Below are 22,017 nucleotides of genomic sequence, written 5' to 3'. Positions count from 1 at the left end.
CAGTGAACACACAATGGTCTTAAGCGTTAAGCGCCATAGACGCTATTGGCAGTTAAGTCCTTACAACGTCATTCCGCGGTCAAATATAGGTTTGTTAGACAATGAAAATTCTTCTGTGCTCTTTAGGGTTTCGTAGTCACCTAGAATTCCTTATAGTTTCGCCATGTCTGTATGTCCGAGGCTTTGCTCCGTGATCGTTAGTGCTAGAAAGCTGCGATTTGGCATGGATACATAAATCATGCATTGCGACAGAATGGTAAAATAAAAACTATATAAAAAAATATTAACCTAATTTAGTACTGGCGGGGAACGGACTCCCCTCGTTTCCTCCACTCGACCTTGTCGTTTCTACTTTCACACGAATCTGGGTTGGAAGAATTGAAATCATCCCACCATCTCCTTTTCGGTCTGGTCTGCCTGCACCATCTATGGTGGTGCCGTGGGTCCCACTCGGTTTTTAGGGTTCTGTACAGTCGAAGGCAAAAATATCGATCCAGACAAATGGCTCAAAAATATGTGAACACGACTTTATTGTCTAAGGTGTAAGAGCGTACACATATTTTTGGAACTTTGGGAATGTAGATATATTTATGCCCTTGACCTTGACTGTAAGCAAAGACTCCTCTGTACGTCTGTCTATATCTCATGAACCGTGATAGTTCTGTTGCCGCTATAACAACAAATACTAAAAACAGAATAAAATAAATATTAAAGGGCTCCCATACAACAAACGTGATTTTTTGCCGTTTTTTGGGTAATGGTACGGAACTCTTCGTACGCGAGTCCGACTCGCACTTGGCCGGTTTTTAATTATCCATACTAATATTATAAATGCGAGTGTGTCTGTCTGTCTGTTTGCCTGTTACCTCTTCACGCTTAAACCGCTGAACCGATTTAGTTGAAATTTGATATAGTGATAGTTTGAGTCCCGGGGAAGGACATAGGGTAGTTTTTATACCAGAAATCATCCTATAAGGGGGTGAAAAGGGGGGTGGAAGTTTGTATGGGAAATCAATAAAAAGCAGATTGGATAAAAAATAAGCTACCCAAATTACTAACTCTACGCTGACGAAGTCGCGGGCAAAAGCTAGTGTGCTATAATCCTAAAATTTGTCTTTAGAATGCCGGAACTCATACAGCGGTCAATATTTTAATGAAGTCACTAATGCTAACACATTAGTTATGCATCAGCATCAGCATGCATGCAATCACAAATGCAATTACTTGTAAGATTTATGGAGTGCGTGCATTTGTTCGGATTACCGTGACTGTGTACCGGTTCTTCGTCACCGGACACCGGTAGTTTTGATATATCGAAATTGTATACTTTAAACTTTAAAAGAAGTATAAATCGATAAGTTAGTAACTATTTCTTGGCCTTCGACTGTCTGTATTATATACTGATTTAAACTAACACGATTTTCACTTATAATTTTAAAACTAACACGGGACTTAATCGCGTACAAACTTACGTTTATTTATGGCCTGACGTTTCGAACGTGACGTTACGTTCGTGGTCACAGGCAGACTGACCAGTCTGCGTGTTAGTTTTAAAATTATGTCTGTATTATGTTTAAAATGCATACAGTATACCTCATTACTCATTACTATTAAGTATCAAATATTGTTAAGAGTCAGTTTTGTTATGTTGATAATTTGTGTATTATGATAGGTATATAGGTCACACATCACATGGTAGAAGGATCATAGAGGAGTCAATTAACCAGACCATCAGTGACAGGTTTATAAAATAAAATCTTTCTGCCAGACAAATACACTTAAATACACTTCACATATGCGCCGCGTTTACTCTTACACTCTAAGTGTTAATGTTTAATGTTTTTCATTCTGGTTAGTTTAGCTCTGTGGTTGAACATACAACGGCATTTGCAACAGTACCGAAATATCGAGCTCAAAAAAACAAATAACATCATCATATCATACTTTATCACTTTGCCAAGCATGGACCCCTATTCGAGTACGCCACTTATCCCGATCCTGAGATAGGTAATCTCATCCAGAACAGACTCGTAATCTCCCGAATGTCGTCAAACCAACAAGCTAACGGACACCTAGCTTTCCTTTCATCCGAAAGCGGCCACCATTCCGTTAACATTTTGGTCCACTTTACCTGCCATCACTCTGCTTAATCTATATTATTTTGGATCTGACATATTAATTATTATATTGTCTTCGGTTACCGCGATAGTTACTCATGAAATAAAACTATGAAAACGGATTATATCGCGTATATTGAATTTATAATACATCCCGACGTTTCGAACCCTTTACAGCGTTCGTGGTCAACGGGTGACTGAGGAAAAATTACAAAGTGCAAAAATACCCACATACTAAAATAATGAACAATCATAGACCTTTAACGCTGGTTGTACATGCAAAATCGGTTCATAAGGCTAGTTATACACTACAATTATTTTCAAGTAAAGATATATAGGTATATATACGCGATTAAAAAAAAAAGTTTATGTGTAATGTAATTGTAATTTTTCCTCAGTCACCCGTTGACCACGAACGCTGTAAAGGGTTCGAAACGTCGGGATGTATTATAAATTCAATATACGCGATATAATCCGTTTTCATAGTTTTATTTCATATTAATTATTATTATTATATTCATTATTTAAATTTATTGGATTGTGATTTCATTGTTGAAAGTTCTGTTTTTTATTTTTAATGTATTTACTAACACATAGCTATAACGATGGTACTAACAATATTGTATGAAATTTTGAATATTCTGAAATAAAGATATTTTATTTTTATTTATATTATTTTATCCATTTTAGCTTGCTTTCCACTCCAAAACAAATGATATAAACCCCGTTAAAATACCACATACCTGATGAAACAGCGTTGTTCATCCTCCGCCTGACGGTCTCTTCCTCAAAGGAGTATACGTAGTACTCCTCATTGAGATCTTGGAGGAACTGGGGCTTCACCAGCACTCCACCCACCACGCCGAATAGATGTACGAAGCCGAGAGGGGTGAATACTGAAAACGAAAAACTTGGTTAGGTTTTATACTATAAAACAAAAACTTACTGCTTATAAATATAATATCCCAAGACATTTAAAGACAAATCTAGTGTTTCCCACGACTTTGGTACCTATACAACCTGTCAGGTGGTAAGCGGAAACCGTAGCCACTGGACGCTTGCAAGTCCAGCCAGTCCAGGGATTGCTGGCCCTTCACAAAGTAATCTGTCTAGTCTACGACTTTTATGAAGAACCGCATACGGTAGTTTTTCATGTTGCTTTTCCTTACCTCGCTCCAAACAAGGTAAGTATACCTACATGGAGTGAAGAAGAAAGCCTGAAGGACCTTCGTTAATAACCGATCTTTTTGTATTCACTTGGTAACTATTGTGCAACCTTAGCAAATACTAAATTAAGAAGAAAAATCAATACTTATAATAATATCTACTATTAAAATAAAACCCAGTCACGTTTTTATCGGTTACGACACATAATGCGCTTATCGGTTGTATCTGTATCCTTTTATGGTTAATTGATATGTCCTTTGTCGGTACTTAGGTAGGTTTCGCTTTCAATGACCCACTGTGGTGTTGATTAACTATTATAGAAGTAGTAGAGTGACGAGCGCATACAATACTTTTAAGTGTCTTCGCTATCTTTCGTGGGTATACGGAGCGGGTGAGCAGGTGAACGAAATAAATGTGGTATGAGAAGTGCTAATTGGCTCGGACGCATGCGACAGATTTTATCCATAATGATACCCGCGGGCGGGTATACTATTTTATACATTTTTTTTTACTGGAAATGTATTTTTGACCGACTGCATCAGAAGAAGGGTAATGTTTTTCGAGCGTATGTATGTAGGTATATCCATTTATTTGGCAAGCCCTACAGCCCAAACGGCTGGACGGTTTTTGACATATAAGGTGTGGTTGAATTCGTTAGAATTGTGGTAGTGACATAAATAAATTATAAATAATATACATACATATAAATTTATATAAATTTTGAAAATGGCGCCCGCAAATAAAAAGGGGGGGGGGGGGGGGGTTTACTATAGCAATATGGGTACCAAATGAAAAGACCATTTAAAAAATATATGTAAACAGTCTGGTTTTTTGTTTGTTGTAATAATAGTTGCAGTTTAATGTAAAAGAAAATTATACTGTTTTTAACTTGATGTATTTTTCTTATTTTTTATTTTAATATATCTGGTTAATTATTTTTAGGCATTATATAGAGGATATTTAGTCTTTTGGTAAACAATTTGGACTAATCCATTCAGTCATTTTCAATTAAGAGCAGTTAAAATTCAACTGGATTGTGAAATTTTTGAACGTTTTCTAATAATTTGTTATACCACGTAGTGAAAATGTTACAGTATGTTATATATTTGTAATCTACTCACAAAGCCCTTTCATCTGCCGACTTTATGACGTCACAGTAAGTACTCTCACCACTTTCGCGCTTGTCATCTCATATATTTGTGTTCAGGACATCATACTGAATGCACTGATACCAAATATACCCATATCCGAGTTGACATGAGCGAAAATCTATTTCTAGAAGACTTTTCGAGAAAAAGCCAATCCACTAACAGGCAATTCAATACCAATAAATACCAATTGATACCAACAAGATTGTGTAGTATAAAACTCAGTGATAAATCACCAGTAGATATAATAACCTTATCGATTATCAACTTTCTCGAAATTATTCCGGTTCGATTGCTAATAAATAGCAGTAATATCTGATCCGGTTTTCAAACCTTTTTACTTCACTAGCGTTTACTTCGATAAAAAAAGTTGTTGACAACCGTTGCTAAGCGCTGTTTTGTCAATAATATTGAGCTATCAACAAATTGATAAATAAACAGAAATACATTTTTATTCCTCAATCATGAGTTTAAATAGAATCTTATCAAATCCAGCTTTGAAAGATAAGAAGGAAATGGAGTTAAATGAAGAATGGAACAACTTCGTGAAGAGAATAGGGGAGGTGTCAGGTCTTGTGAAGGATATGGCGAGCGGAGACAAGGCGAAATCTGATGCTGCAAGCGCGCTAGCCGACCAGTACCTTCAGGGGAAGGTTATAGTTGATGAAGACGTGGAAATGAAGGTCAAGTGTGATCGTACTGTGATTAATAAGAAGGCGTTCCGGAGTATGGAGAATGAGGTGTGTTGTGAAGGGTTTGTATGCAAACATAGGTAGCGAAGGCGATAACTAAGGCCCAGTTTAAATCACTTATCAAGCGGTATTTGAGGAGTCATTAGTACAAACTCAAGCACGAGCACGCGTATACTTTTTTTAAATACTACGTCGCAAACAAGCATACGGCCCGCCTGATGTTAAGCAGTCTCCGTAGCCTATGTACGCCTGCAACTCCAGAGGAGTTACATGCGCGTTGCCGACCCTAACACTGCTCTCCCTCGTTGAGCTCTGGCAACCTTACTCACCGGCAGGAACACAACACTATGAGTAGGGTCTAGTGTTATTTGGCTGCGGTTTTCTGTAAGGTGGAGGTACTTCACCAGTTCATTTTAAGAGATTTAGATTAAATAGGTAAGTAATTTATCACCACACCAGCTCGTAAGCTCTCTTTTTAGGTACTTCAAAAACTGATAAGAGTTGCATTTTATCCACATGTGTGGTAAAGTATCTAATCTGATGCAAATGTTGAGTTGTTTGCTCATGTTGGCTGATAGAGTTGACTTTATTAAGTGATGATTTTAAATAATATATATTTAATAACGTTCATTTGAACTGAATTAGTAACTTTGTAATAGTTAGTGTTGTCCTCGCGTTGGCGTGGTGAAAAAAATTTGTGTATCACTCGGGAACAAAGTTCGCAACGAATCTTTCGCTTTCTCAGCACGAGGGGTTAAACAACAACTTTGCCTCATTGTGAAACAAATAACTATTACATACGCTGTTTAGAAACGCACGGACTAACCGCATAGGCATAAAGTTCTAAAAATATCTGCATACACGGAAAGCGATTCATGACTCTTGCAACTTCACTTATGCGAAAAAATGTGAAATTAAAGATTATTTACGACGTAAATACATTTAATTTTATCGTCACGATTTCTAGAAGCTAAAAAAATGCACCTTATGCACACTTGTACATATAGCAGTAGATTAGGTAATAATATGCATGAATTTTATTTACTACAATTCACGAGCAATGAAACTGGTTATTTTTAAATCAATTGAAACAAATATTATAGAGAAACCAACGAAAGGTGCGGATTATGTAAGTTACAATTACTCTTTAGAACTTTTAGATGTCCTTTTACTTTTCGAAGAAAAAGTCAGCGATTTCTAAAGGTGCGACACAAGATTACAGAGTTACCCTACTTACCCTTATCTATACCCGTTTTCAGTATATTCTTTCGATATTTTCACAGACATTCGATGTCAGTTCTTGTGAATCATTCTGGACCTGGCTTACTACATTTTTGGTTTACATCTCATGAATGTGTCTGACAGCAGAAGTAGCTAAGCGGGTGAGGTGTTCAAAATGAATCACCTCATTTACCTATCCTCGCTCAGCGCAGCTCTAGTATTGGTTCTTAACAAACACATTCCTCGCACAGTTCTGGTGAAAACGCAGCCTTATTCTCTTAATAAAAAGTTGTGTAAAGTAATTTTGAACACCTCAGCCGCTTAGTGCTGCTGTTTTCATAAACCTTCACGAACAAATTAAATAACTCAAGTTGTTTATTAGTGAAAGCGATTTGGCACGTGCAAAGTGCATAAATAAACAACCAGATCGCCCTCGAATATCGTCCATCTATTTGCAGTACACAATCAAACAGAGCTAATGTTCGACACAGGTGCAGTTTCATAATTACGACATCATAATTTTGTATATTGAAGACTGAAGTCTATTCGTCCGTTATACTTTTAAACGTTATAAGATTTAAAACGTTTAGGTTCTGAGATTGCTTAATTTTCTTGGCACTGCTTATCATAATCGGCGTTACGATTAAATCTTATCATATGTTAAATTCAGGTGTGCAGACGTTGAAAAACGCGCTGTATTAAAGATCAGAACAGACTATTATGAGAGGTCTATTTTCGAAAGTTACGCAAGATCTATAAAGGCATCTCGGGCATCTGATATCAAGACACTCTTTGTTAGTGTTCAATTAGCCAGATCGAATACCGCTCTGATGAACACAAAACATCTCGATGATACTAACTTAGAGCTTGGCAATGTCATATTAGTAATAGACGGATGATGCAAATTACGTTATAATGTTGTCAAAGTTTGATTTATAGCCCAATAATTATTAAGTACAGTTAGCTGCAAAGAGAAGCGCTGGTGGCCTAGCGGTAAGAGCGTGCGACTTTCAATCCGAAGGTCGCGGGTTCAAACCCCGGCTCGTACCAATGAGTTATTTTTTCGGAACTTATGTACGAAGTTACGAACTATCATTTGATATTTACCATTCGCTTTTCGGTGAAGGAAAACATCGTGAGGAAACCGGACTAATCCCGATAAGACCTAGTTTGCCCTCTGGGTTGAAAGGTCAAATGGCACAGTCGCTTTCGTAAAAACTAGTGCCTACGCCAATTCTTGGGATTCGTTGTCAAGCGGACCCCAGGCTCCCAGGAGCCGTGGCTAAAATGCCGGGATAACGCTAGGAAGATGAAGTCAGCTAAAATAATCCTGACCTCTTCACGATATTTCTAACGATTCTTAGAAAGACACGTAATCTAACCATAGAGGCAATCAATATAAGAAAACTTTCTGTTAACTGGTTTGCCCATTAGGGAATTCTTACGTGTATGGAAAGCCTCGATGATGACACACAGATCGGCACGTGTATTGTCCACATTCCAAATCTATAATTAAATACGGAATCTACCCAAATCAATAATGGGTAGTCAATTGTGTAAATTTTAATTTGATTGATTTTATTTATTTATTTGTGAATTCTATTTTAATTGATTTTAATTATTTATTGCAAATTTTGATTGTATTAATTTAATTTATTGTAAAAATAAAATCCATTCATTTAATTTATTGTAAATTTTTAAATTAATTTAATTTAATTTAATTAGTATTTAAAATATTAACAATAGATCTTAAGTCACCATGTACCTAACCCCAATGGATCCTAGTTATCTAAATAAATAAATTATAAATTAAATTAAAAAAATTAAATTAAATAACCATCTTGTTCGCAGCAATCGCAGCATACCAACTGCGTCCATTCAATATTGGCATTTGGCACAACTTTCTGTTGACTTGAATAATATATCTTGTATTTACGAACAATGCATTTTGTTTTCTGAAATGTATGATGATTTCATTAGGGTTCCGTACCCAAAGGGTAAAAACGGGACCCTATTACTAAGACTCCACTGTCCGGTATCTCATGCACCGTGATAGCTAGCACGGTAGTTGAAATTTTCACAGATAATGTATTTCTGTTGCCTGCTGTTAAAGTTAGTAGGGCTAGTAAGTTTTTAAGAGCTGTAGACATTTTCTTAAAATAAGCAATCTAGGCAATTAAATGCTATTTGAGACCTAAAACTCTTAAATCTTATCCTTAATCCATTATTTTCTCTTTCAGGGTGAAATGGACAAAGACGCATGGATGGCAGAAGTGAGCAAAGATGCAGAGATGCGTTTCCAAGACAGAAAAGTACGCCGCGAACGCGCCGACACCCTCAAGACTCAAGCCGTAAAGGCTTTCAACAGAGGAGAGTACGAGAAAGCACTTTCTTGCTACAATCGGGCTTTGGAGCAAGTCAGAGACAACCCTATGCTGTATTGTGACCGTGCGCTTACTAACATCAAGCTGGGGAATTTTCAAAAGGTAAATAAAGTCTGATTATCTACCTAGAGTACAGTACAAATAGGCTGAAGGCTCGAGCAATGAAGGTGTTCAAAGGTGATCTTACAAGAGAAAACCTTATCTTAGACAAGTTATGACCAAGGCTGGGGTACATTAAAATAGTAAGAGTAATGACACTAACGATTTGTGATCAGATAAGTGGTATATAAGAGTTATGACACTTTAACGACTTGTCATCAGATAAGGCGAGCTGCCGACAGGCTTAAAACAAAGGTACGACACGAGCAGTCAAAGAGAATTCGAGAAGGCATTGTCCTATAGAAGGACAAGAGTACGGCCAGTCCGATGGCAGCGCTCTTGCAAATAATAAAATAAAACAACTCATCTGTCATGTGCCGTCGGAAAGTTTCCAAAATTGCGAAATTTTCACATAATTTGGAATTGGAAAACAACATTGCAAACGGCAACAAAATCGTAAACGATTTCTTGTAAAAATTTCCCGAAATTTTTGAGAACTTTTTAAAGTTTTTGGAAACTTTTCGCAACTCGCACATCTTTAGTCATGCTAAAGATGCCAATACCTAAATAGCCACAACATTTTAACCTAATCTCATGTTGGAATATCTAAAAAAATATGTTGCTGTCCATGCCACTCGAGTCAAGTGTCCAAAGTCGTTCAATATGTCCATGACTTTTACAATATCAAACTTAGAAACTTCCAGAAGGCAAAGTGGATTAAAACCGTCACCTGTCACCCTTTAATCAGCTGAGTACTCAGCTAAGTAATAAGTCTACTCAATTATGTATAAGATAACCAATGAGTCAATTTTTTTTTGAAGGTTAAAGCAACTTTCTAAGTGACATGAAAATAGAGGATCGATCGATTTTATGCTAATAGGTCTATCCTACCTAATAACAAAATTTGTTGTTGCTTCATTTAACTAATGAATAAAGGAAATAAGCATTTACTATAGGAAATACCTACTAAAGTAAATATTATGCCTCGTCCGACTTTCTAGGAGATAAACAGATGTAAAGTAATTATTAGCATTTACGAGATACAAGCTGTTGTGGAAACCGCATTGAATACAACTTCTTAACTAATCTAGTGTTAGTGTGTCAGTCACCGACAGTTTCTAGTATTTGTGACGTTTTCAGACGAAAGATACAACTGTATTAGGTGTAGATAAGGACGATTTCTAATTGCATCTTTACGTCAAAAGCGCCCTATTGTTAATTTGTTAACTGACCCTTTGGCTGAGAACCACACAATTATAGGTCGATCTGTTAGGCAATTGAACTTCGGACCGAATATAATTATCTTCACATTGACATTATAATATATTTAGACTAATGAATGATCGAATGTGTCACAACACTCTAACTAATAGATAATAGATCAATACTACTACTTAGTGTAGAAATACACGTATACATACTCGTATGATAAGCGTGCGCATGCGTAATTTACCATTCTTATCCTAAAATTTTGTAACTTTCTCGAATTGCGTGTATACAGCAATCGTTATGTGATGATAATGATAAAAAATAATCACGAACAGCGGAACAGACTGGACAAAAACAGATTAATTAAAGTATAGGAAAAGTTACGTTGGCACCAAATCCCTAAGAAAAACTTAGATGATAGAGTTAAACCAAGGAAAATCTGTAGATACTTTGACAGCACACGCAGTGCAGGTGGTATTTTAAACGTCAAACTTCTATGAAATTTTGACGTATAAATAACACTAGCACTGCGTGCTGTCAAAATCTCTGCACTTTTTTTGGTCTAACTCTATACAGTCGTGGAATACAACGGTTGACCAGTTAATCCTTCGCGGTAAAATGGGGCATTTTTTTATAAAAAGGGACCTTATTGTCGATGGCGCTTACGCCGCACAGCGTCGCGCGGCATTGTATTTATATCGGAGCATCGTTAATAATGTAAATAATGGCGTAAGCACCATCGACAATAAGGTCCCTTTTTATAGAAAATACCACAAATAGAGTCGTAAATTGGCAAATATATCGGTACGGTTGACAATCTAAGTCGCTTGTCACTGTAGAGAGATTAGCACCTCGTCGTTTTTTCGGGTTCTTTAAGTTTGTCAATTGACTTTGTAGCTAATTTTCGTCCTATTGTGACTTGTGACAAAATACTCAAAGTAACCCGATTCCCAATCTGTGGGGCGCAGCGAAATAGCAATGGTGGAGAGGGCGTAATACCTCACATGAAAGAAGCCCAAATAGCTTATTTAACTTAGATTTTACTACGATAATTATGAAAAGGGGTTTCAAACATGTAGGTAACCCCTGATGGTTTGCCAACAGCGTACATTTTTTAACAGTTTCAGCGTATCTACATAACCAAAGTCATTTCGATTTGAGTTGCGTTCTTGCGCGCTACTCCATACATCTAGCGCGACTTCAAGTCGCGCGCCAAAACGCAACTCATTCATGCTAGCCGGTCTGATGTTGCGTGTTATTCCTACTACGTGTACACTAATCATGACTTTTGTTCAAAGGTATTCAAAGACTGCGAATGGGCCCTGAAGCTGAACGAGAACAGTTTCAAGGCGCGTCTCTACACCACTAAGGCTCACAAAGAGTTAGAAGAGACAGACAAACTGGAGAAATGCCTGGTAGAGCTGAGAGAGAAGTTCCCGCAGCATGAGGACCTGGTGCAGTACTTTTTGGAGAAGAAGGAAGGTAAACAGGAGGAAGAGGAAGATGATCAGTAATTTTGTTTGGAGCCAGGCCGTTAACCGTCAAGTAAGAACAAAGTTCTGTAGTAAGAAAGGCTATTTTAGCCTTTACGGTTTGAGTCTTTAAGGCTCGACGTTGTTCTAACGTGAACATGAATCTAGGTTAGACCGAGATAACTCTGCAGCGATTTTTGATAACACGGACTGTGCAAGTGTTATTAACACTTACACAGTTTGTGCTATCAAAATCGCTGCAGGGTTATCTTAGTCTAATTCTATTTATTTCCAACTGGATGCCAACTCACTTAGTCGTGTTTATAAAGCCGCCTATTCGAAATGTACCTAATTAGTTATTGCTTTGAATGTAATAAAAATGTTCAAAACCTAAACAAAATTGTCCTTAAACATTTTCACATGAAATAATTCAGAAGATAGTTATTTATTCTTAGATAAAATTTAGTCTTTTTTGTACTTTTACTGGTGAATAACGAATGTTAATAAATTATTTGATTTGTGTTTGTATGCATTCTATTTAAATACATTACCTAATTTGCACAGGATCCTCATATCGTGGTAATTACCTTTTGACGATGTTATAAAGCTATCGTTAATTAAGTAGATAACGATAAAGGATCCTGTTCCATTTTAAGGCGTATCGGATCCGGTAATTAATATAAATGCACGACAAATATACAAGTAAAGAAATTAGGGTTGAAAAGAAATTAGTTTACAATTGGTAGTCAAAATTGACACCCTATTCGCCTCGATTTTAGCGCCGGCGACGGTACGGTTAGCCAAATAAATTTCAACACCAAATCGCAAACGCGGTCATCGACATCCAAAATCAGGGTCAGTGGCGCCTTGCGCCGACGCAGTGACAATGCCACACTGACACACGAATCGCAATTAAATTTGTTGACCCTATATCCTGACGACCGGGTTTCAAAATTTGCCAGCTTCAATTTAACTGTCAGGTTGACAAAGGGACAAAAGTTATTTGGGGTCTATGTACTACGTACAGAACGCCGGTCGTCAGGAAGGCTCATGTCGCGCGCGATAAAAACTAGTATTTTAGGACACGTATCGCGCGCGATAAAAATATTTATTTTGTTTTTTTACTCGTACACAATCTAAAGTAAGCACGTATATCTAGTATAAACGCAACTTTCACACATTGGAAATTATCGATTAGTGGAGCGATGTTTATTATTATATATATTATGTTATTATCGCCTAACAATATTGTATGTACTTAGTTAGTTTATCAAAGTAGGTAGAAAAGCTTTATCGACAATATGCAGCGGTGACCTCATTAAAATGGCTTAAGATTTCCGTCCAACGTCCAACCAAACAAAGAAATTTGGTCGATTGTATTGACTGCTTATCATTTTACTACTTCTTAAATCCATATTACTTCCATCAGTTAAATAAAAGATCGAGGCTTTAATCGAATTTAAACTGCTGTGAGACATACTAACATTCACATTGACATTCAGGCTTTTTTTAAAGTAGCCACGATATGCAAATATTGCAAATAGAAAGTGTTACGTTAGCGAAGAATGCGAACACTATAATTTACTTTATTACAAAAAGGTAAGCTTAAGCTTTTACAAAAGAATTGAGAGTTTACAGTAGGTAATGCTAGTAAGGCTCAGAACGTACGAGGATTTTGCCGTCAATAATTTTAAAATTGCGAATGTTGTTATAGAACTTGTTGTTTCTGCACAATCAACTAATGTATAATGGGTAGTTTAATTCAGACTGATACCAGTTATATGGCACAAAAAACAGATTCATAACTTTTAAGGTTTGAGCTGGGACTTATTGACTAAAGTTTGGTCTGAAACCAAACTTTTATACTATTTTACAAATTTCAAAGCAGGTGAAATCAAAATGTACTCACCCAATAGCATCATAACACCGACGAAAGACACGCAGGAGTACAAGAATGGTAGATAAGTCCATAGATCTGCGAACAAAAACATATCATTCAATCAAGATGCATCTGTGTCAATTTAAAAATTCTTCAACTTCAATACTATTCGTCGGCACAGTTGTTTATTTGCTTCCGATACCTAACGAGTGTTTTTAAAGTATGGTGAAAAGTAACGCAGGAACTTGTTAAATAATAGTCCAAAGTCCAAACTACTTTACTTTCCAAAAAACTTTACTCGTTTATCGCACTGACGCGGCCCGCAAGGCTCGTCCAGTCACAAAACTATTAGCTTAGCTCCCCTGCATACAAATGTGTATCTTACTTGTATGCAGGGGTGCTTAGCTAGTGGTTTAGGCTAAACCGTTTAGCTGACTGTACATATCGATGTCCAACTCGCACACTGCAGCGGCGTACGCACCCAATGTGAAAATCGACTTAGGCTGAAAAGTGACGTTCGCGTAATATACAGCCCTCCTAAGCCGAATAGCGCTATTTCATTAACAAACAGTGACCTACTGTATACATAAGTAGGTACCTAACGTTTCTATATAGCCGCGACTACCTTAGCATTTTTAAAATTTTATACAGTGCAGTAGGGCTAAGATGGTCAGTTTTTTATCATCTGTCATCATGCCTGTCACGTTCTAACACGTGCGAAAGTGACACATGACATGACAAGTGACAAAAATGCAACCATTGCAATGTACACAAAAGACAAGAAATAGTGGTAACAGGGAGAATGACCGATATACTGACATTCGCCTGCCGAATATCGAACCGAGTTATTTTAGCGGCATAATGAAAGTGATAAACGGTAAAAATAGTCTGGGCCGTCATGGGTTATAGCCGTCATCGATTGTAAAGTTAAACTTCAGGATTCAGCAAACTGTGTTTGATTTATTAATACCTACCGACACAAATTTTCCAACGCAAAGACCTCTCAACATATAGGTATCTAATATTTAAGTTTAATATAGGTAGCACGCAAATTTACACAAATTAGATAAGTTTCGCAAGACGACTTGTCCAAATGTATACTACCAATTTATTTCTTACCTGTAAGCCTTATTATTTACATATGATTTTAATATTTCAACTACTTGCGAACATAGGAATCGAACTGAATTTATTATGTAGATGTAGAACATGGATGTTATCTATTTTCTTGTCATGTGGCTATATGTATTCAGCTTTCATTTACTTAAGTAATGCGACTATTGTTTTCTTTCGTACAGAAATTAGTTAAAACGTCGTTTAAAAAAAAGTATATACTGAAATAAAGAATAGTGCGCCTGAAAATGAGTTTATTACCATTTCATCCCTAGTTAAAATGACTGATGACCTGGTATTGCTAGCGTCATCGGGTGAAGAGTTGCAGGAGATGGTAACTAGAATGCATGGATCTTTTGAAAGGAAAGGAATGAAAATAAATGTAAGTAAGACGAAAGTTATGGTATTTGAAAAGGAGGAATATATGACAAACTGTGGAATTTTGATTGGTCAAGAAAGAGTAGAACAAGTGAAAGAGTTTGTGTATCTGGGAACATTATTCACTAGGGACGGTAAGCATGATAAAGATATTGAAAGGAGAGTGAGTGCTGGAAATCGCGTGAATGAGGCACTTAACGCTTTTATGAGCAGCCAGAAGGTGTCGCAAAAGGCACGTTTGGCTGTGCATAGAGGGGTGCTGGTGCCTACACTTATGTATGGTAGCGAAAGTTGGGTATGGCAGAAGAGGCATCAGAGCCAAGTGAATGCAGTGGAAATGAGAGCGTTGAGAAGTGTGTGTGGTGTGAGATTACAAGATAGAATTAGGAACAGTGTGATAAGGGAAAAGTGTGGACTGAGCGAAGAAGTAGTGACAAAAATTGAGAAAGGTATGTTGAGATGGTTTGGACACGTGGAAAGAATGAGTGAAAGAAGGCTAACAAAGAGAGTGTATATGGGAGAGGTAGAAACGGAAGTTGAAAGGGGCAGACCTCGGCGGACTTTCTCTGATCAGATCGGGGAAATCCTGAAGAAAGGCCAGGTCAAGAGCACCCTAAACCGGCGAGCGTGTATGAGGAATGTTATGAAAGTGAAGGAAGCGAAAGAGGTATGTCAGGATCGTAGCAAGTGGAAATCCGTGGTCTCTGCCTACCCCTCCGGGAAATAGGCGTGATTATATGTATGTATGTATGTATGTATGTTAAAATCGCGTTGTTTCCAGGAAGCAATATTTTTTCCGCCTATAGGACATAAAGAGATGCAATGAAGCATATTTTTTTATAAATCCAACCGAAATCGAAGACAAAATTAAAATCAAATGTTATATTACGGCTAATTTGCACAGGCCGTATAAATATTTCCTTTGTTTCAAAGACAAAGCAATTACAAACTTTGCAATACAAATAGTGACATAGTGCACAAGTGTTGCTGTATTGAATATTAAACGCAGTTTGACACTACTTAGATTAAGACATGTTAGGAATACTGATTGCGAATTGATTAATTAGGTTTTATTTATGAGGCCAGTTGTGTCGTATACATGTGGGCGGACAAAGACAGTTATAGACAAAAAGCCGCCCAAGTGCGAGTCGGACTCGCGCACGAAGGGTTCCGTACCATTACGCAAAAAAACGTCAAAAAAAATCACGTTTGTTGTATGGGGATGAGCCCCACTTAAATATTTATTTTATTCTTTTTTTAGTTTTTGTTGTTATAGCGGCAACAGAAATACATTATCTGTGAAAATTTCAACTGTCTAGATTCATGAGATACAGCCTGGTGACAGACGGACAGACAGACAGACAGCGAAGTCTTAGTAATAGGGACCCGTTTTTAGCCTTTGGGTACGGAACCCTAAAAAAGACAACAGCGCAATATTTATCTATTTGATTTGCAGGAGAAATTTAAGTTTTTATTCAAGCTTTTATCGCGGATTGTACTTTTCTTTTAAAAAATCTTGTAGGTACTATACTCATCGAGACTATCAAGAGTCAAGAGTCAAAATATTATTTATTCAAATAATATCCTAATTCCTAATCCTAACAAACACAAACTCAACGAAGTTATGTTGTTTTATCACCTAGTTCCTACAGCCATCGTCGGTTTCCATCATCAGATCAAATTGACGATCAAAATATTGCATTGTCACCGGTTTTTATCTGATCTGAACAGTACCGAGAATTTACCTCGTAACTGAAGCGGGATTTACATTACGAAATTAGTGGCGTGGCGTGAAATTGATTTCGTGACAGTAGTTTTACCAACAGTTTCACGTGTAATTTAATATTTTCGTAATGCATGCATCAATTTCGTGCATGTCGCGAAAGTGTTTGCGCTGTGCGGACGTGTAGCTTCGATGCTGATGGGGCCGTGGCCACTGCGATACTTTGAATTTCACGACACTAATTATTTCACGAAATTACTTTCGCATATATCGAAACTACTTTCGTGAAACTGATTTCAATATGCATGACACTAATTTCGTAATGTAAATCCCGCTTAAGTACATAACTAGAAAAGCACATAGCTGTCGCACGCGAGTAGTCAAACATAATGCGTTTGCGCCCAATCAACATAACAATCTTTCCGTTTGGAATTGTCTGCTGTGAGGCGGCATCTATTATTCGTGGTTAGTTGTGTGTGAAGAACGACGCAGTCTCGCTGAACGTTTTAAGCCCATCACAGACGGAGCGATAATATATCGGCAGATACCGACGGGTACGGCATCTGCCGATATCTTTTACGGACTATTTGACAGAGCCCACACACGAAGCTGTAATATATATTTTGGTATCTGCCTATATCTTATCGCATCTGCAAATGCCTTAAGATGCCTTGCGATGTATCGGTCGGTATATTTCGTCTATCTCACAATGTAGGTGCTAGACAGAGAGATTTATATTTTGGTATCGTTGCGTATGCGGTGCTTAGCGACACTCGCAGATATCTGTCGAAATCTGCCGATATTGGCCGTCGGCGATATATTATCGCTCCGTCTGTGACGAGCTTTATACCGGTTAATGGGCTTTATCAACATTTGTAGGTATCAACACTATCAACAGAGGCTTCCATAATGCCATCTGATCTGCCGTACTAACAGCAAGACTCAACTGGCCATCTGTGAACCCTTAGAGCGTTATCGATCCGATATCGGATGACCTTCGGAGAAAAACACCTGCTAGAAAATGCCTCATGGCATCAAGTTCCTTTATTTTTGCATAAACGCTTTCTTTTGAACAACAAACAAATATTAAATGTACAAACAATATAAAAGGGCGCTTTTCTACTTCTTTTTTGTGGTCATATCCGACATCCGATATCGGATCGTACAATACGAAAACGCTCTTATTCCTTATTGTGAGACGTGCCCTACAAAATGTACCCACACGCATTGGTTTAGAAAATACAATCCTGAATCCTACGCTAGCTTGAATAGGTATCTTAAGGAATGCCGTCAGACTGGCTACACCTGGTGTTACGGCAATAAATATATCGAATGCATTTATTTGCTGTTTGAAGGATTCGTTAACCTCACATTTACATACTTGTTAAAATATTATGACACACACACTCTGCCTGGCATCCTGGCAACATGTCCCGCCCAATTCCATTTTATCGGCGTTGGATGTCAACATTGCTTACTGGGTCTTGAAGTTTAATGCCGATTATGGCGCGCCCCATGGCTCTATGTGCTACTCGTATTTTATGAGCGTCCAGTCATGTCTTGTCACCGTATGTCATGGTGGGCAGGATACGTGGACAGGTACAAAAATACAAAACTATAACGTAAAGAATCAATACTGGATCATTCCCCCTCCAGCCACCCTGATATGATACGTCATATCAGCTAACCCCAGCATGGCGACTCCAAGTAACGCCAGCACCAGAAAAGTTTCCTACACACGCCCTTGTAGACAGGCAACCCAAAAGAAGTCATAATGTAAAATTCTCACTAAGCAAAGCATCAATACTGGATCGGTCCCCCCTTCCAGCCACGCTGATATGACATACGCTAACCCCAACATGGCGACTCCAAGAAACGTCAGCGCACTAGAAAGATTTCATGCACACGCCCCTGTAGACAGGGGGCCCAAAAGAATCATAAAAAATCATAATGTAAAATACTCACTAAGCAAAGCATCAATACTGGATCGGTCCCCCTCCAGCCACGCTGATATGACGTACGCTAACCCCAGCATGGCCACTCCAAGTAACGCAAGCACCAAAAAGGTTTCATACACGCGCCCTCTTAGGCCTCTGTAGCCAGGGAACCCAGAGGACTCGGAGAAGAGATAGGCGAACGGTAAGAATACAAAGAGGGAGAGGTTTGAGAAGAGGAATACATGGTTCCATAGACCTGCAACAAAAGAGAATACAATTTAGATATTTACTGGAACTTCAGATAGAGATTCAGATAGTTTACTAGGTGGTCTCCAATGTTTTTAGCGCTTGGGTAAGTTTCAAGGGCTTTCTTTTTGCAGGCAGACTGTAAGTATGGAATTTGACTTTTTTGCGGCATATAGTGTGGTGACCTATGCCGTATATTTATATTATTGTGGTTGATGATAATTTCACTAAAGAACCTGATAAGGTTTCTATAGCCGGTCAAACAAATTTGTCAGTAGCAAAAGGCGCGAAATTCAAATTTTCTATGGGGCGATGATGTCGACGCCCTTTAGCACTTACGTTTTTTTAAATTTGCCGCTTTTTTCTACTGACGGAAATGGCTTCACAGACTATACTATGCCATCCATGAAGTGATTTCGGCACCACAAATTAGATATTGAATCCAAATATAGTACTATTTATTATATATTTGCATGTATACTTGTGTATGTATGGCAAATAATGATATGACTTTGACTTTGAAATCTTTCAATGTTTTATCTGTTTATATATATTTATTGATATATGATAACAATAAAGACTCAACATCAATTGTTCGCAATTGCATCATAATTATTGAAATTACTTGGTATGTATAGCACAAGCTGAAAGTATGGATTAGGTACTTTAATAAGGATGTAAAGCCAGGGATACACTAGGCGACAAATTTCAAAAAACACATGTCGCCTAGTGTATCCCTGGCTTAAGGGTCCAAAGAAGTTGATTTGATCATTTGCACACATAATACAGTCTGGCAGTTGATTTAAAGGCAATGTATTATATCAAATATGAGCTAATTTATTGGTGTCCATAATCTTGTTTTTATCTTTCTTCAACGAGAGACAGTAGGTATCTTGTAATAATATATACTTAAAAATTTATATTTAAAATGTGACATAGGTCCTGAAAATGCCAAATCTGTGACACTAAAGGTGCAAAAAAAAAGTTAATTATCCTGTGGGATGAAAGCAAAAAGTCCAGATCTGTGTGAAAAAAGTTTCCAAGATTTTTTAATAAATATTCTTCTATATGAAGGCTGAACACTTTCACCATCAAATTAATTCTCAATGCTGCTATGCCAACTTCACACCTTAACCCAATTCTCATTGTTTTGTAATGACTAAAATTCATAAGCTTTTGGTTTTGATGAATGGCAATGGCGTTAAAAATGAGGGTTGTGAACTGTGCCAAATTTACATCAGCAAGACAATTGTTGCAACAAGGTCAGTAACCAGAATAGATATTCAACTATACTACTACTATGTGTTTAATGTAATGCCAAGTTTTAATGATGTTTCTAGAATTTTTGAGTTTGCAGTCAGGCTGCTAACTTAAATTAATTCATTAGCGGTCAGCATGTACAGTTGTACACTTAAGTACCTACTGTTAATGGTAGCCAAATAAGTACACTGTGCTAATGAGTTACTAGGAAAGGCACATTATTTTTTGAACACCTCTAGTCCAGAAAACAAGCCAAGTATGAAATTTATTATGGATTTTGGTTTTGTTTACCTACCCATTACATATGTGAGACCCAAGGTTATGATTTTGAGAAAAACCAACTAGTGGCGTAACTAGGGGGGGGCAGAGGGGGCAAGTGCCCCGGGGGCCATTTAAGGGGGGGGGGCGCCAAAATGGGCAAAAGGCAGCAGCAGGGAAACTTTTGTCAGTAGTCACGGGGCGTAAATTTGGTGACTGCTCCGGGCTCCATATCCTCTAGCTAGGCCCCTGAAGCCAAGTAAAGGTGGGCTTTTGGATCTTTTGACCAGCAGTTGCTTCTAGCATTGAGTAGCTTTTCTAAATAATGCTGCTAGATATTAAATAGAGTGTTCTACTTACATTAGTATGATTTAATGTCCACTCACCTTGTATTAAAGAACTGTTCAGCCATTTCACATAATAACTTTTTGGGTACAGTATGAGCACCTCATTACTGACTATAGACACAGGCAGCAGAAGCAGCGACCCCAGGGAAACGGCCAGTGCGAACGTGCACAGCCATAGGCTAATGCGGTACACTTTAACCTCGTCCTCGTCGGCTGACAAGAAGTCCTCATGGTCTCGACGACGGAACTTCTCGATGAGCATAAACGAGAAGAGGTAAAGCAGGATAAACAGTAGCAGGAATATCTACAACAAAAACACAGCTTTAGTTTCTCTTTTTTCCGGAATTACGTGATGTGAAAGCTTTTTGTTTTGAAGTAGAAAACATGAACTCACTATCTGTTCCCTGACATTGTTATGGAATATCTGTTCACGCAAGTCCGCTTCTTCATGATCCATCGTCCATCCGTTTAGCACTTATCTTTTGTTTTTTATTTCAACGAGATATTTCACAAAATACCACTTCATTTTCACTGTTCACAACATTCTTTTTGTGGCACAATTCGGTAAGTACACTGTATTTTTTCTTTGTCACTTCATAATACATTGATACGCGAAGTCATTATTTTTAAAGAAGCGCATAAAATTAGATAAACGGATGTTAAAAACACTCGGATAATTTTAATTAAACTTGACGTGACATATTTATTTTATTTGACACAACACAAATGAACGACTGCAATCCATCGCATTCACAATACAATCTGCATTCCACACGCACAATCGCACCCACAGACGCGATTGACGTTTGACGTAGACATGTTTCGTTCACGAGAGATTCATGTTCACGAGTGATTGATTTAAATGAACTATAAGGCCCCATACGCACGAGAGCTTAAAAAGCGTTGCGTGTGTGACGCACACATAAGTAAAAGCGAGAAAGAGATATCGCTTCCTCGCTCTTGCTTATGGGTGAGTCGCACACAACACACAACGCTTTTTAAGCTCTCGTGCGTATGGGGCCTAATAACTACTAACTTGTATATGTCTATAGGGCCCTCCACACTCGTGCGCGAATCGCGGCTTCGCGCCGCGTAGCTGGAGTACACTTGCGACCTATGACGCGAAGCGAACGAATGAACGGTAAACGTTTCGTTGTACGGAGTTGCACTGTAGATTTTTGTTTATTTAAATTCCATTAATCTAAATGAATCTTAACTATAGTTGGTCAAACCAAATTGTCAGTAAATAAGAACTAAACAAACTACTTATCCTTTTCTTTTGGGTGCTAGTACTAGTGTAAGACAAAGATACCTAGTATGATTCTCTCTATGTTTGAAATGAGAAAGTCCTTTGACAAACTATATTT

General features: G+C 37.7%; 3 protein-coding genes across 3 annotated transcripts in view; 2 read left to right on the top strand and 1 right to left on the bottom strand.

Annotated features, from left to right (window-relative positions):
* The window catches only part of LOC134743487 (protein Lilipod), a 38,445-nt gene extending 17,028 nt beyond the window's left edge, over positions 1-21,417 (bottom strand). The window contains exons 1-5 of the mRNA XM_063676935.1: positions 21,045-21,417; positions 20,690-20,954; positions 18,568-18,795; positions 13,419-13,484; positions 2,861-3,013 (exon numbers count right to left, since the gene is read on the bottom strand). Of these exons, the coding sequence (XP_063533005.1) occupies positions 2,861-3,013; positions 13,419-13,484; positions 18,568-18,795; positions 20,690-20,954; positions 21,045-21,107 (775 nt within the window). The 5' untranslated portion in view covers positions 21,108-21,417. The remainder of the gene's footprint in view (positions 1-2,860; positions 3,014-13,418; positions 13,485-18,567; positions 18,796-20,689; positions 20,955-21,044) is intronic.
* Positions 1-22,017, top strand: part of LOC134743507 (cytoplasmic dynein 1 intermediate chain) — a 126,151-nt gene that overhangs the window by 33,002 nt on the left and 71,132 nt on the right. The window lies entirely within an intron of this gene.
* LOC134743489 (tetratricopeptide repeat protein 12-like) lies at positions 4,847-11,577 on the top strand. Its single transcript, XM_063676937.1, has 3 exons — positions 4,847-5,172; positions 8,586-8,831; positions 11,336-11,577. Exons 1-3 carry the CDS (start codon positions 4,897-4,899, stop codon positions 11,549-11,551), a joined length of 738 nt encoding a protein of 245 aa, XP_063533007.1. The 5' UTR covers positions 4,847-4,896; the 3' UTR covers positions 11,552-11,577.

Source organism: Cydia strobilella, chromosome 8 (genome assembly GCF_947568885.1).
Source record: "Cydia strobilella chromosome 8, ilCydStro3.1, whole genome shotgun sequence".
In the NCBI taxonomy this organism is placed as follows: Eukaryota; Metazoa; Arthropoda; class Insecta; order Lepidoptera; family Tortricidae; genus Cydia; species Cydia strobilella.
This window is presented reverse-complemented; position numbering and strand designations above follow the sequence as displayed.

Bases quoted from the DNA above. Each gene is read 5' to 3' on its own strand.
- LOC134743489 (XM_063676937.1), top strand. From the start codon at position 4,897: ATGAGTTTAAATAGAATCTTATCAAATCCAGCTTTGAAAGATAAGAAG. The intron at 5,173-8,585 runs GTGTGTTGTGAA...TTTCTCTTTCAG, and splicing joins TCCGGAGTATGGAGAATGAG to GGTGAAATGGACAAAGACGC. The intron at 8,832-11,335 runs GTAAATAAAGTC...TTTTGTTCAAAG, and splicing joins AGCTGGGGAATTTTCAAAAG to GTATTCAAAGACTGCGAATG.